This window comes from Scyliorhinus canicula, chromosome 11 (assembly GCF_902713615.1).
Source record: "Scyliorhinus canicula chromosome 11, sScyCan1.1, whole genome shotgun sequence".
NCBI classification, from domain to species: domain Eukaryota; kingdom Metazoa; phylum Chordata; class Chondrichthyes; order Carcharhiniformes; family Scyliorhinidae; genus Scyliorhinus; species Scyliorhinus canicula.
In genome coordinates this window covers 150,455,110-150,471,974 of record NC_052156.1, presented here as the reverse complement: position 1 = coordinate 150,471,974, position 16,865 = coordinate 150,455,110, and the positions used below count along the sequence as shown (strand labels likewise).

Sequence of the window (16,865 nt, the reverse complement as noted above, 5' to 3'; positions counted from 1 at the left end):
GTTTGTTCTGACTAAGGGGATTCCTTGTGGAGTTAACTAGATTTCAACTTGGTAATATGATGTTATGGCTGGGTGGAACAAAGGCGTCAGGCATTTTGTAGGAAAAGCGGGGCAGTGCAGTTCTGGATGAAGCTGTGACCACAAGTCAGACAGTTTTGCTCTGACTGCCATTCATTTAAAAGAGATTAACAGTCTACTTTCACATTCAGGCTGTGTCTCTGGCAAATTTAAAAACTGAGCTATTTTTTGCATTATCTCTTCCTTCCTACCCATTGGTACCTCACCAATGTTCGTTAAAAGGCCAGCACACCGGAATCCTGCCTCCCCACCCCGCTCCAAATTAAGCACCCACCAGCAGGAATCTCAAACATTCACTTCCACAACTGTACCTAAGTGGCGTGCATCTAGTGAGGTTGCCTTGAAACCGGGGTGGGGTGGGGGATAGTCAATGAGCAGAGTGGCAGAGTGAATGGTTGCCAAGGTACCATTTAAATATGGTGCCCTGACCAGAATAAGACCATAAGACATAGCGGCAGAAGTAGGCCATTCGGTCCATCGTGCCTACTCCCCGTTTCAACAAGATGATGACTGATCTGATGCGATAATCCCCAACTCCACTTTACGCCTACTCCCCACATTACTTGATTAAGAATCTATCTATCTCAGCCTTAACAACCCAGACGGTACAGTTCTTTGTCGTAAATAATTCCACACATTCACTGCCTTCTGAGAGAAGAACTTCCTCCTCATCTCTGTCTTAAATGGGTGACACCTACCTTACTCTGAGATTATGCCCTCTGGTCAAAGGCTCTCCAACAAGGGGAAACATCATCTCATCATCTACCTTGTCAAGCCCCCTGAGTATCCGATATGTCTCAGTAAAGTCGCCCTTCATTCTCTGAACACCAATGAGCACAGGCCCAACCTACTCAACCTCGCTTCATAAGAAATGCTTCTATACCCAGGTCCCCAGGATCAACCTAGTGAACCTTCTCTGGACTGCCTCCAATGCAAGTATATCTTTCCTTAGATAAGGGACCCAAAACTGTTCACAGTATTGCAGACATTGGAGCCTGAGGTAATGACGGGACAGACCACATCCTGCCCACCCTGCTGTAAGATTTGATGGGTTACAAAATTATTGGGCTGATCTGTACAAGATCTGCTCCGCCACCTCCATTCTCCAACTGAAGTCATTCCAATCTTCACTTCCGCCACCGAACCTAATCTCCAGAATGAAAAATTCCATTTTCTCTCCACAGATGTAGGCCAACCGGCTAGGTTTTCCAGGAATTTTCTATTTTTATTTATAATTTCGAACGTTTACATAGACACATAGAATTTACAGTGCAGAAGGAGGCCATTCAGCCCATCGAGTCTGAACCGGCTCTTGGAAAGAGCACCCTACCCAAGCACCCACCTCCACCCTATCCCCATAACCCAGTAACCCCACCCAACACTGAGGGCAGTTTTGGACTCTAAGGACAACTTATCACAGCCAATCCACCTCACCTTCACATCTTTGGACTGTGGGAGGAAACCGGAGCACCCGGAGGAAACCCACGCACACACGGGGAGAACGTGCAGACTCCGCACAGACAGTGACCTAAGCCAGGAATCGAACCTGGGACGCTGGAGCCTGTGAAGCAATTGTGCTAACCACTATGCTACCGTAAAAGAAAGAGATGGCTGATTTTAAAATGTGAAAGACAAAATGCTGTCACTGAAGTAACACAGCAATTGAATAAGTTCAGAATAGATGAAGAGGAGATACTGAAAGGGTTTATTGTGCTCAAAGTACAAGGGCAGATGAGATTGATGAGGGAATTTAGGGTGGAAATTACAGCGGCTGTGGTCACTATGTTCCAACCCCCTCAATGTGGGGTTCAATGTGGTTCAATGCTTCAATGTGGAAGTGGTATCGAAGGACTGGGGCATTGCAAATGTTACATCCCCGATCAAACAAAGGGACAAAGATAAACCTGCCAATTACACGGAGGTCAGACCAACGTCGGAAGTGGGAAACTTTTCAAGACAATAATCTGGGCTAAATTATCTTGCATTTGGGAAAACGTGGATTAATAATTGAAATCCAGCACAAACAACTTGATTGAGTTCTTTGATGAAGTAATGGAGAAAGTGTGTCAGGATCTTCGATGCAGTTGTGCATTTTTATACTTTTAAAATGTGTTTAATAGAGAATCGCCTAATAGATTTATGAGGAAAATTGAAGATTAAAGGGACTGAGGGTGTGTAAATACAAAATTGTCTCGAGGGACAGAAAGCAGAGTTATTTTCAAGATTGGAGGGAAATATGTAATGGTGACCCCAGGGGTCAGTGATAGAACTATTGTTCTTTTCGAGATAATCTCAAAATTCGCAGATGAAGCAGAACCCCTGAGCAGTGAGGCAGATCAGGGGAACACAGACAGACTGGTGAAATGTGCGGACAGACGGAAGATAACACAGAAAGTGAGAAGTGATTTGTCTTTGTAGGAAGAATGAATAGGGGCAATGCAAGCCAAATGGTAGCATTTTAAAGAAGGTAAAGGCATGGAGCAAGGGTTTGTACACACATCTTTGAAGGTGGCAGGACAAGTTGGGAAGTTGGTTAAAAGATAGATTCCGGGATCAAGAGAGACGTCGTGTAGAAAAAGGAAGGAAGGATGTGTGCTAGACATTTGGCGAACACTGGTTAACCCCTAGCTGAAGTACGCCGACCAATTCTGAGCATCGCAATTTAGGTAGGAAATGAAAGCCTTCGAGAAGGTGGAGAGGAAATTTATCAGAATGTTTCGAAAGATGAATAAAGCAGCTGGATTTATTTTCCTGGTTGCAGAAAAGGTTAAGGGGAGATTAGTTAGAAATGTTCAAAATCTCACAGCATGTTAAAGAAAACAAGAAGAAACAGTTTGAGGAGCAGAACATTCTGGAAGCAGAGGAAACTGATTTAAAGTGATTGGCAGAAGAATCCAAGGCGGCATGTGGGAATGGTTTTTTATTTATTCATATTTATTTATATGAAAGTGTTCTGTAAGGTTGATGAAAGCAGACATAATAAAGGAATTGCACAATTAAGGGCCTCGACTGGCATCGGGGCGGGAAATCCATCCATACCCGCCCAACCCGGATATAATCGGGGCAGGAGCGGGAAGGGGTCGGGGTGCCCACCCAGCACCCTTCCACCTGATTAAATGCCCCCTGACTCCAAACCTGCCTTGGGGCAGGATATTGAGCTCCATTGTTTCTTTCCATCTAATCTATTGCATCCCTTTCACATTTTAAACAGCTCAAGAGGGCGGCCTTTGAGGCTCCTAAATTCAAGAGACTCCAAAGCACATTTATATAACCTGTCTTTATAATTTAACCCTTTAAGCTCCATGGAGAGGGGGTTATCGTGGGGGAATGATAGTGAGACTGAAGAAATTGGGTTGGAATTTTCAATTGTGGCGGGGCTATAAGTGAATTTGGATAATCTGCTGGCAATACACCATCCTCATGTACCTTTTCCACTGAAAAACAGACGGTCAATTCAATACAACATTCTTTACCTGACTTAACCAGCTCCAATATTCTTCCTGATTTAAATCTCTGGCTTGTGGTTTAGCTTGACTGGACTTTTCTGAAACCCCTCAGCCGCTCCCTTGATTTCTGGCAATATTCACATTGAAAGCCGATTGTTGCTTCGTCATTTCTTGGAGTCCAATTGCTCCACCCACACCCGCCACTAAGACCAAATCCTGAGGAGCTTCTCCCATTGAACCATCAGATCCACAACAACACCCATGACTTGCATTCATAATGCATCTTTAAAGTCGTTAGTGGCTCCAGGGTGCTTCACAGGTGTGTTATCAACCAGAATTTGGCAACAGGCAAAATTAGGAGATGTGAGGACACATGACCAAAAGAATGGAAGCAACTTCAATGAGGAGATAAAGTTAGAAAGGTTTATGGAAGGAATTTGAGCTGAGGGTCTAGGCAGCTGAAGACATGGCCTCCAATACAGTGGAGCAATGAAACAGGGGTGCACAAGAGGCCAGAATTTAGTGAATGCTGAGATCTCAAGGGTTGTAGTGCTGGAGGAGTTTACAGAATGGGGAGGGTGAGGGCTTGGAGGGATTTGAATATCAGGATTAAAACGTTAAAATCAAAGCATTGCCAGGATCCAACGTAGGCCAGAAAGCACAGGCATGATGAGTGAATGAGATTTGGCGTGGATGAGAAGATCTGCAGCAGAGTTGTGGCTGAGCTGAAGTTGAGGTGAGAGGTTTGAGAGGCCCTGGTTATGGTGCCTAAATGGGGTACCCGCCAACCTGATGGTGAGTTCATGATAGGGCAATGGAAAAAAGTAGAAATTCACCCCCTCACAGGCCCATGGTTTATTAAATTGGCAATAAAAACAGACTTTAATGATATTTAAATACAAATATCTGCCTGCTTTCTCTCATCTGACTTTTTGAACAGCGGAGACAAGCTGCCATTTTGGCTGATGGGCAAGACATTGAGGAGACCACTTACTTCACCGTGAGATGGTGTCACGGCAAAGTAGCGTTACAAGCTGCTAACAAACAATACCTGACAATGAAACCCATTGGACAGATCGTAGCCAGTGCTCAGCAGGCAGGTAAGGGAGACCTAAACAAAAACTTTTCCTGAAAATTAGAAGAGGCTATTTTAGGATGGAAATTAGGAAAGACTTTTTCACACAAACGGTACTGGACATCTGGAATACTCCCCCCCCCCCCCCCCCCTCCCCCCCAAAAGGGCAAAGATCCTTGGAAAAGGTGGACAGGTGTTTGCTGCATAGGTTATCGAGAGATATGGAGCAAAGGTGGGAAATGGATTGGGATACAGGTCACCATTTCTAGAAAATAATTGCCCCTCCCTATACTATAAGTAGCAGCCCTTTTGGACATTATAGAAAATGGTGTTCGCTGTGCATAGTCTAGAGAATAGCAGATCCAGGGGATATAATCTAGGGAAAAGAAGCCCCTGTATTTTATACAGGGAATAGCAGAATCTGTGTATGTTATAGGGAATAGCAGCCCCTGTGTATATTGTAGGGAATAGGAACCCCAGTGTATGTTATACAGAATAGCAACCCCTGTGGGGAGGCAATGGCGTAGTGGTATCGTCACTCAACCAGAAACCCAGAGTAATTCTCTGAGACCCAGGTTCAAAATCCCACCACTGCAGATGGTGAAGCTTGAATTCAGTAAAACTCTGGAATCTAATGATGACCTTAACGTGATTATTGTAAAAACCCATCTGGTTCACTCATGTCCTTTAGAGAAGGAAATCTGCCATCTGTACCTCGTCTGGCCTACATGTGACTCCAGGCCCCACAGCACCATCAGGGGCAATAAATGCTGCACAGCCTGTCATGCCCATGGACCATGAACAAATTTTAGAGAGAATACATGTGTATTTTAGAGGGAATAGCTACCTCCATATCTTTAATAGTGAATAGCGGTCCCGGGATCTTTTATAGGGAATAGCAGCCCTGTGTGTGATATTGGGAACAGCAATGTCTGTGTATGTTATGGGGAATATCATCCCTGTGTATGTTATAGGGAGTAGTGGTCCCTGTGTATGTTATAGGGAGTAGTGGTCCCTGTGTATGTTATAGGGAATTACAGCCCCTGTGTATGTTACAGGGAATAGCGGCCCCTGTGTATGTTATGGAGAATAGCGGCTGCTGTGCATGTTATAGGGCATTGCAGACACTGTGTATGTTATAGGGAATACCAGCTCCTGTGTATGGTATAGGGAATAGCGGCCCCTGTGTATGTTATGGGAAATAGCAGCTCCTGTGTATGGTATAAGGAATAGCGGCCCCTGTGTATGTTATGGGAAATAGCGGCTCCTGTGCATGTTATAGGGAATTGCAGACCCTGTGTATGTTATAGGGAATAGCGGCTCCTGTGCATGTTATAGGGAATAGCGGCTCCTGTGTATGTTATAGGGAATTGCAGACCCTGTGCATGTTATAGGGAATAGCAGCTCCTGTGCATGTTATAGGGAATAGCGGCTCCTGTGTATGTTATAGGGAATAGCGGTCACTGTGTATGTCATAGGGAATAGCAGCTCCTGTGCATGTTGTAGGGAATAGCAGCTCCTGTGTATGTTATGGGAAATAGCGGCTCCTGTGCATGTTATAGGGAATTGTAGACCCTGTGTATGTTATAGGGAATAACGGCTCCTGTGTGTGTTATAGGGAATAGCGGCTCCTGTGTAGGTTATAGGGAATTGCAGATCTTGTCTATGTTATCGGGAGGGGTGGTCCCTGTGTATGTTATGGGGACTAGCGGCTCCTGTGTATGTTATGGGAAATAGCAGCTCCTGTGTATATTATAGAGAATAGCGGCTCCTGTGTATGTTATGGGAAATAGCGGCTCCTGTGTATGTTATAGGGAATTGCAGACCCTGTGTATGTTATAGGGAATAGCGGCTCCTGTGCATGTTATAGGGAATAGCGGCTCCTGTGTATGTTATAGGGAATTGCAGACCCTGTGCATGTTATAGGGAATAGCAGCTCCTGTGCATGTTATAGGGAATAGCGGCCCCTGTGTATGTTATGAGAAATAGCAGCTCCTGTGTATGTTATAGGGAATTGCAGACCCTGTGTATGTTATAGGGAATTGCAGACCCTGTGCATGTTATACGGAATAGCAGCTCCTGTGCAGGTTATAGGGAATAGCGGCTCCTGTGTATGTTATGGGAAATAGCGGCTCCTGTGCATGTTATAGGGAATTGCAGACCCTGTGTATGTTATAGGGAATAACGGCTCCAGTGTGTGTTATAGGGAATAGCGGCTCCTGTGTAGGTTATAGGGAATTGCAGATCTTGTCTATGTTATCGGGAGGGGTGGTCCCTGTGTATGTTATGGGGACTAGCGGCTCCTGTGTATGTTATGGGAAATAGCGGTCCCTGTGTATATTATAGAGAATAGCGGCTCCTGTGTATGTCATAGGGAATAGCGGTCCCTGTGTATGTTATAGGGAATAGCGGCTCCTGTGTATGTCATAGGGAATAGCGGTCCCTGTGTATGTTATAGGGAATAGCGGCTCCTGTGTATGTTACAGGGAAGAGCGGCCACTGTGAATGTTATAGGGAATAGCGGCTCCTGTGCATGTTATTCGGAATAGCGGCCCCTGTGTATGTTATAGGTATTAGTGGCCCCTGTGTATGTTGTAGGGAATAGCGGCTCCTGTGTATGTTATAGGGAAAAGCGGCCCTGTGTATGTTAAAGGGAATAGCGGCCCCTGTGTATGTTAAAGGGAATAGCAGTCACTGTGTATGTTATAGGGAATAGCGGCACCTGTGTATGGTATAGAGAATAGCGGTCCCTGTGTATGTTATAGGGAATTGCAGATCTTGTTTATGTTAGAGGGAGTAGTGGTCCCTGTGTATATTATAGGGAATTACAGCCCCTGTGTATGTTATGGGGAATAGCGGCCCCTGTGTATGTTATGGGGAATAGCGGCTGCTGTGCATGTTATAGGGAATGGCGGCTACCGTGTGTGTTAGAGGGAATTGCAGACCCTGTGCATGTCATAGGGAATAGCAGCTCCTGTGTATGTTATGGGAAATAGCAACTCCTGTGCATGTTATGGGGAATAGCGGTCCCTGTGCATGTTATAGGGACTAGCGGCCCCTGTGTATGTTATAGGAAATAGCGGCCCCTGTGTATGTTATGGGAAATAGCTGCTCCTGTGTATGTTGTAGGGAATGGTGGCTCCTGTGTATGTTATAGGGAATAGCGGTCACTGTGTATGTTATAGGGATAGCGGCCCCTGTGCATGTTATAGGGAATAGCAGCTCCTATGTATGTTATGGGAAATAGCAGCTCCTGTGCATGTTATAGGGAATAGCGGCCCCTGTGTATGTTATAGAGAATAGCGGCTCATGTGTATGTTATAGGGAATAGCAGCCCCTGTGTATGTTATAGGGAATAGCGGCTCCTGTGAATATTTATAGGGAATAGCGGTCACTGTGTATGTTATAGGGAATTGCAGACCCTGTGTATGTTATAGGGAATAGCGGCTCCTGTGTATGTTTATAGGGAATAGCGGCTCCTGTGTATGTTATGGGAAATTGCGGCTCCTGTGCATGTTATAGGGAATTGCAGACACTTTGTGTATGTTATAGGGAATAGCGGCTCCTTATGAATGTTTATAGGGAATAGCGGTCACTGTGTATGTTATAGGGAATAGCGGTCACTGTGTATGTTATAGGGAATAGCAGTCACTGTGTATGTTATAGGGAATGGCGGCTACTGTATGTGTTATAGGGAATTGCAGACTCTGTGCATGTTATAGGGAATAGCAGCTCCTGTGTATGTTATAGGAAATAGCGGCCCCTGTGTATGTTATAGGAAATAGCGGCCCCTGTGTATTTTATGGGAAATAGCGGCCCCTGTGTACGTTATAGGGAATAGCGGCCCCTGTGTATGTTATAAGGAATAGCGGCCCCTGTGTATGTTACAGGGAATTGCTGCCCCTGTGTATGTTGTGGGGAATAGCGGCTCCTGTGCATGTTATAGGGAATTGCAGATCTTGTTTATGTTAGAGGGAGTAGTGGTCCCTGTGTATATTATAGGGAATTACAGCCCCTGTGTATGTTACAGGGAATAGCGACCCCTGTGTATGTTATGGGAAATAGCGGCTGCTGTGCATGTTATAGGGAATGGCGGCTACTGTGTGTGTTATAGGGAATTGCAGACCCTGTGCATGTTATAGGGAATAGCAGCTCCTGTGTATGTTATGGGGAATAGCGGCCCCTGTGTATGTTATAGGGAACAGCGGCCCCTGTGTATATTATGGGGAATAGCGGCTCATGTGTATGTTATAAGGAATAGCGGCCCCTGTGTATGTTATGGGAAATAGCGGCTCCTGTGCATGTTATAGGGAATTGCAGACCCTGTGCATGTTATAGGGAATAGCAGCTCCTGTGTATGTTATGGGAAATAGCAACTCCTGTGCATGTTATAGGGACTAGCGGCCCCTGTGTATGTTATAGAGAATAGCGGCTCATGTGTATGTTATAGGGAATAGCAGCCCCTGTGTATGTTATAGGGAATAGCGGCTCCTGTGAATATTTATAGGGAATAGCGGTCACTGTGTATGTTATAGGGAATAGCGGCGCCTGTGTATGTTATTGGGAATAGCGGCCCCTGTGTATGTTATAGGGAATAGCGGCCCCTGTGTATGTTATGGGGAATAGCGGCTCCTGTGCATGGTATAGGGAATTGCAGATCTTGTTAATGTTATAGGGAGTAGTGGTCCCTGTGTACATTATAGGGAATTACAGCCCCTGCGTATATTACAGGGAATAGCGACCCCTGTGTATGTTATGGGGAATAGCGGCTGCTGTGCATGTTATAGGGAATGGCGGCTACTGTGTGTGTTATAGGGAATTGCTGACCCTGTGCATGTTATAGGGAATAGCAGCTCCTGTGTATGTTATGGGAAATAGCGGCCCCTGTGTATGTTATAGGGAACAGCGGCCCCTATGTATATTATGGGGAATAGCGGCTCATGTGTATGTTATAAGAATAGCGCCCCCTGTGTATGTTATGGGAAATTGCGGCTCCTGCGCATGTTAGAGGGAATTGCAGACCCTGTGCATGTTATAGGGAATAGCAGCTCCTGTGCATGTTATGGGAAATAGCAACTCATGTGCATGTTATGGGGAATAGCGGTCCCTGTGTATGTTATAGGGACTAGCGGCCCCTGTGTATGTTATAGGAAATAGCGGCCCCTGTGTATGTTATGGGAAATAGCGGCTCCTGTGTGTGTTGTAGGGAATGGTGGCTCCTGTGTATGTTATAGGGAATAGCGGTCACTGTGTATGTTATAGGGAATAGCGGCCCCTGTGTATGTTATAGGGAATAGCAGTCACTGTGTATGTTATAGGGAATAGCGGCTCCTGTGTATGTTATAGGGAATAGCGGCCCCTGTGTATGTTATGGGGAATAGCGGCTCCTGTGTATGGTATAGGGAATTGCAGATCTTGTTTATGTTATAGGGAGTAGTGGTCCCTGTGTATATTATAGGGAATAGCGGCCCCTGTGTATGTTATAGGGAATAGCAGCCCCTGTGTATGTTATAGGGAATAGCGGCCCTGTGTATGTTATAGGGAATAGCGGTCACTGTGTATGTTATAGGGAATAGCGGCCCTGTGTATGTTATAGGGAATAGCAGCCCCTGTGTATGTTATAGGGAATAGCGGCTCCTGTGTATGTTGTGGGGAATAGCGGCTCCTGTGCATGTTATAGGGAATAGCAGCCCCTGTGTATGTTATAGGGAATAGCGGCCCTGTGTATGTTATAGGGAATAGCGGCCCCTGTGTATGTTGTGGGGAATAGCGGCTCCTGTGTATGGTATAGGGAATTGCAGATCTTGTTTATGTTATAGGGAGAAGTGGTCCCTGTGTATATTATAGGGAATTACAGCCCCTGCGTATGTTACAGGGAATAGCAACCCCTGTGTATGTTATAGGGAATAGCGGCTCCTGTGTACATTATAGGGAATTACAGCCCCTGTGTATGTTATAAGGAATAGCGGCTCCTGTGTATGTTATAGGAAATAGCAGTGCCTGTGTATGTTGTAGAGAATAGCGGCCCCCGTGTATGTTATAGGGAATAGGAGCTCCTGTGTATGTTATAGGAAATTGCACACCCTGTGTATGTTATAGAGAATAGCGGCTCATGTGTATGTTATAGGGAACAGCAACCCCTGTGTATGTTATAGGGAATAGCGGCTCCCGTGTGTGTTGTAGGGAATAGCGGTTCCTGTGTATGTTATAGGGAATAGCGGCTCCTGTGTATGTTATAGGGAATAGCGGCTCCTGTGTATGTTATAGGGAATAGCGGCTCCTGTGTATGTTATAGGGAATAGCGGCCCCTGTGTCTGTTATAGGGAACAGCGGCTCCTGTGTATGTTATAGGGAATAGCGGCCCCTGTGTATGTTATAGGTAATAGCAGCTCCTTTGTATGTTATAGGGAATAGCGGCTCCTGTGTATGTTATAGTGAATAGCAGCCTGTGTGTGTTATAGGGAATAGCAGCCCCTGTGTATGTTATAGGGAATAGCGGTCACTGTGTATGTTATAGGGAATAGCGGCTCCTGTATATGTTATAGGGAATAGCAGCCCCTGTGTATGTTATAGGGAATAGCGGCTCCTGTGTATGTTATAGCGGGTTATGATCCACAGGTCAGTCGCAGGCAGGTGTTGGCAAGATCGGAGAGCGATTGGTCGCGGTATACCCGCCGTGGTCCTGATGATGGGGGAATCTCCCAACGGCCGCTATGGCATTTCTATTGAGAATGTTTATTGCGAGGTGTCAGCTAGTAGATTGGGAAGGGGGTGAGGAATGGAAATAGGGCAGGTGGGACTGATGCCAGGAGAGAGATGTGTACTCTTGCAGTTCATAGGAGGTCATCATCTTTTTCCTACATTGGATGGTGGTCCTCCTGATCTTGCTGCCCGCACTGACTGCAGCTGCCACTGCCTCTCAGGTAACATTGCTGACTGTGCTGCTGGTTCTCCGACCTCCTCTGGGGTAAAGGGTGCCCCGTCCCTCATCCACAGTGTTGGGAAGCCTGGCCAGGTCGGCATCGACAAAGCAAGGAGCAGGCCTCTGCGCATGCTAACCTCAGGTCTTGACTGGGAGTGAGTGCTGAGGCAGCGTTAAAAAGCAGCTCCCCCTTGTTAGCGGCGAGCAGCTGACAGGCGGCGTGGGAACCAGATATGGCAACTTTCACATGGGGGTCTATTTTTCCACTAAGTGCAGGTGATCACAGGCCGTATTCTCACCATGACAGTCAATGCGAAACTCTCCACCAAACTCGCACAAAATGAAACGTAGTCATTTTTCGGGTGAATCACGGGGCTGGTTTAGCACACTGGGCTAAATTGCTGGCTTTTAAAGCAGACCAAGGCAGGCCAGCAGCACGGTTCAATTCCCGTACCAGCCTCCCCGAACAGGTGCCGGAATGTGGCGACTAGGGGCTTTTCACAGTAACTTCATTGAAGCCAACTCGTGACAATAAGCAATTTTCATTTTCATTTTCATTTCATTTCAAGTGTGAATCAGCACTTTGAGAGCCCAAGTGTCTTGAAACTGACCTACAACAATTACCTGGCAGGATATCACATTGCAAAGCATTACGATTATTATAACTGCAACATGAAGTAGCTATTTCACTGGCTGTCCCTCAAGCAGAGTTTTGAGGAGATCTTTTAGAAACAGACCTGGAAATTCAAGACACCACTGTTATCTGATGCACTGAGCTCTCCATCGGAACCCATTGAGGTACCAAAGCCACAAACATCCTTCTCGATATGTTCTCTGCTTCTAGAAATCATACAATCAGAGGAGGAACAGAAATAAGTCATTCATTCTGCACCAGTGTTTCCTCCCAAATTAGCTGTCCTGTCTCACGGTACTCCTCTGGTTAGCTCCCAATATTAACATTTAACTATTTTGCTCAGACTACTTAATGGCTATCCTTTTAAAACATCAACAGTTTGATCAGTTACAGATGAAGAGGAATAATCCACACCTAAGCAGGGTGATGTGATTGGTTCAACTTGTGGAAGATTGACAGGGCCCAGAGCCGGGATCGAACCTGGGACCTCGAAGCCGTGAGGTAGCAGTGCTAACCACTGCTTCACTGCACACCGTGCTGCCATGTTTTGCAGTAATTATGTCATTTTGAAGTGTCGTCTCTATTCTGATGGAACAGATGCGGCGATCAATTTGTGTTTAATGATGTCGGTAGAAGGATAACTATTGTCTCTCACACTGGCTAGTGTCCTCCGCTCTCGTTTGAATATTTTAACATTCATTTATGGGATGTGGGCGTCGCTGGCTGGGCCAGCATTTATCGTCCTTGAACTGAGTGTCTTGTTATAACAGTCAACCAGGGTAGTCGGGGAGGGTGGCGGGGTGTGTGGGAGGGCCAGGAAGTGGGGGAAGGTGGGGTAGGAAGGGGGGAAATGGTGGGAGGGGAATGGGGATCAAGTGGGGAGGTAAATGAGGGGAGGAGTGATTGGAGGGAGTTGGGAGCGACTGACAAACAAAGTCTCGTCCTATGAAAAGCGGATGAGGATGAGGGCCTCCCTCATGCCATCTATTTCCCCTGGACCTGAGACATCCCAACGATGTCGGAGGATCCTTCTGATCAAGCATCTTGATAGGCTTGATCCAGCTCAAAGTTACTATAGTCAGCTACCCGGGCATACAACGTATCCATGACTTCACAGTGTAAAGAAAGTCTTGCAAAGTCTTGTCAGTCCCCTTGTTTTCCTTTATAATTTTTGTCCGCTTTGGATTTTAACTTATGCATCTGGGCGACTACTGAAACACCCCCGGTACAAGGTACTATTTGATTTGGCCCAAGGAGACCCTCTCCCCCCCCCCCCCCCCCCCCCCCCCACGCCAGCCAGGACAACAATGTGATATTTGGTTTGGTCCAGTGATGTCACATTTTGATGGACTTGGCTAGTAGCCAATCGGCTCCTTTGCAATCACAGGTCTTGACTGACCCTTGATCCTGATTGGTGTGGAGAGTTCCAGAAGATTCTGGCAATGAAGGCAGACTCCATTTAGAGTTCAGTCCTGTTTTGACTCAGGAAAGTGGGGGGGGGGGTCACAGGTTTGGACTCCATTATCATTTTATGCCTGTGGAAGTTTAACTTCTGATTAAAACTCTCCCCACCTGCATGTGAAAGTTTAATTTCTGATTAAAAGGCTGAAGGCAGTCTCTCGGCCATACGTGAAAGCCTAACCCTGTTTGAAAGGCTGAGGAAAGCCCAGGCTGATATCTCTCCTGAGATCTCCGGTGGTCTTGAATAAAAGACCCTTTTATTCTCTCTCTCCACTACAATTAGTTCTGACCTGCGGAAAGAGCAGGCCAGCGGTCGAGGGTGGGGTGGACGAAGAAAACGCTTTTAAATCCTCAGGCAGATAATTCTAATTTTATCTCAGTGAGACTGAGAGCTAATCTGGTAGAGGTCAGTCAAATGAAAGTGACTCCCCAGAAGAAATTCTACAGCTTATGGGCTCTAATTTAAGGAACAAACCAGAAGGTCCAAGGTGGGAAAAGGAAAGATAAAAATAACAGGGATTTCAACACGTTGTGTCCCGGGAAGATAATCGACTACAGAGACTACACCTCAAAAGTGAAAATACTCATCTCTCATTCCAATTTTAATCCCTGTTATTTTTATCATTCGTTTCCCCACTGTGTTTCTGTCTTGTGTGTATGTGGGTAGAGGGTGGGACGGCGAAGGGAGGAAAATGAGATTAGATTAGCAGACCGTAGTTCTATTCTCACCATTATATGTTTATCTCTTTTCTTCTTATAAATAAACAGTTATTAAGTTTTACTTACAACTCTGGAGCCTGTAAGCCATTGGAGCAGTCAAGGGTCAAAGATCTCAGAAAATATATACGAATTATTGCTTAATTCACTTATGTTGGGACTCTGGGGTCTTTGGGACTGGAATTGACTGTGCACTAGCCCAGCGTACCATGACAACAGATGTACTTGTGGGTTGTGGCTTGGGAAATGCCATACAAGTTCCCGCTCGCGCCCTGGAATGAACCCGTTGCAAAGAAATTCTGGCTGCGGTGACCTTCATGGCCACCAGGAGTGGGTGTTGTGAATTTTGGGAACTCACTTCCCCAGAGAGTGGCAGAGGCAAGATTAATGAGTATTTTCAAGGCAGAGGTAGATAGATTCTTGATAAGTAGAAGGGTCAAGTGTTGTCAGGGTAGGTAGAAATGTGGAGTTGAGACCATAATCCAATCAGCCATGATCTTATTAAATGACAGAGCAGACTCAAGGGGCCGAATGGCCTACTCTGCTCATTTTTATGTTCATATGTTCGTATTCAAGATCATAACAACAGCAATGACTGGACATGATTGTTGAGTTACCATCACCACCACACGTCTTCGAGCTTCTCCATATGCCACTTCACTGAAGAATATGTTCCCCATGTTTTACTTCCAACATGTCAGATACGTAAACTACTGAATCTTATCCACAATAGTACTGCAGCACAATACACACTGTCATGATATGCAGACATGCAGATAATGATATACAGACAGGCACAGAGGGGCAGCTAATGAACACAGGGAACAGGACATGACCAATGAGCAGGCAGGACACTCAGGGGTGGTATCTCACTATAAAAGGCACAAGGCGCTCACACTCCACCTCTTTCCGCTGATGAACATCTACAGAGTGAGTCAGGGTGTATTTACAGTATCACACCTCCAGCACGTAGCTAAGAGCTAGTCTGGTTCAGTCAGACAGAGTAACCACACTTAGGTTAGCAGAGAGTCGAACTCATAGAGAACTGTGCTAACTGTGCTACTGGTTCAATAAATCAGATTGAACTAACTTCAAGGTCTGGAGTATCTTTTGGTTAAAGCTGCATTCAGTTGCAGCCTGTGTTATCCCAGAGTACATAACACGACACACACTGTCCAGGGTTTTCTGTAATTCCGCTTTCCTGGTTGACCAGATTACATATGCCCTCTCCCTCCAATTTAATGTCCTTTGTCAATTTGTTCACCTTACATTGTGTTTCCCACATATTTAACATGAATCAGAAATAGTGGAGCTTCCAATCATGATCCCTAGACAATTCCTCAGCACAACTCTCCAGCTCTACGTTAATCCAGGTCCTAACTGTTTGTTGGACAGAGTTCATTGAGCATAAGCCAGTTTTAACTGCACACCATGAAACTATGCCTTAAGAGTGTTTTCTCAAATACTGTCTGCATTCTTTTCCAGGGCCAAATGAGCTGTTCACCGTGAGGCTGGTGAACCGACCCTTCCTGATCCTGCGTGGTAAACACGGTTACATTACCACTGACTGCCACTCAGACCAACTCCAGTGCAGCAGGAGTAACTATGAAATCATCCGACTGATACACTGCAAAGGCGGCTTCTATCACTTCCAAGGCAAGTGGCTGGCTGTCCCATTACTGTAACAAAGATCTTGAAGTCAGTCTCATAGGCCTCTGCTACAAACTCTGTTACTTCTCTGCTCACTCCAAACCTCTCTCTGTCTGAAGCTAAACCAGACCATCCACAACATCAGCGTCCAACTTGACCCTGAGCTGAGATCTGATCTCGTATCCTCCCCAGAAGGAAATAACAATTCGGACCGTTTTTCCCGTTTATATTGCTTTTCTCTCTGGGTTCACATCATCAAGTCTGCCTCTGTAATATCACCCCTGTGTTAAAATCTTCCCTTCCCACTCACCAACCCCACCACCTTCCAACAACCCGGGGTTCCTCCCATTCTGCTCTTTAAGTGTAGCACAGTGGTTAGCACCACTGCGTCACAGTGCCAGGGTCCCAGGTTCGATTAGAATTTGATTTGAATTTACAGTGCAGAAGAAGACCATTCGCCCATTGAGTCTGCACGGGCCCTTGGAAAGAGGACTCCACACAGACAGTGACCCAAGCCGGGCATCGAACCTGGGACTCTGGAGCTTTGAAGCAACTGTGCTAACTACTATGCTACCGTTCTGCCCGGCTTGAGTCACTGTCTGTGTGGATCTGTCTGTCCCTGATCTGGATACTCTCCCATGAGGCCATCTGCCACCTTCGCTGATGAGCCAAGAGACAGCTGGCTTTCTCCCCATATTCATAAATAACCCCCCCCCCACCCCTCAGGCGCTACAACTGACACACGCCCTATCAGTCTCCCTGTGTCTGTGTGGGTTTCCTCCCACAAGTCCGAAAGACGTGCTGTTAGGTGAATTGGACAGTCTGAATTCTCCCTCGGTATACCCGAAAAGGTGCCGGAATGTGGCGACTCGGGGCTTTTCA

At 46.1% G+C, this 16,865-nt stretch overlaps 1 protein-coding gene across 2 annotated transcripts in view; it reads left to right on the top strand.

Annotated features, from left to right (window-relative positions):
• LOC119973493 (fascin-3-like) overlaps positions 1–16,865 on the top strand; it is a 49,112-nt gene that overhangs the window by 19,325 nt on the left and 12,922 nt on the right. For both annotated transcript variants that reach the window (XM_038811723.1, XM_038811724.1), the window contains exons 4-5: positions 4,465–4,624; positions 15,819–15,989. In XM_038811723.1, coding sequence (XP_038667651.1) covers positions 4,465–4,624; positions 15,819–15,989 — 331 coding nt within the window. The remainder of the gene's footprint in view (positions 1–4,464; positions 4,625–15,818; positions 15,990–16,865) is intronic.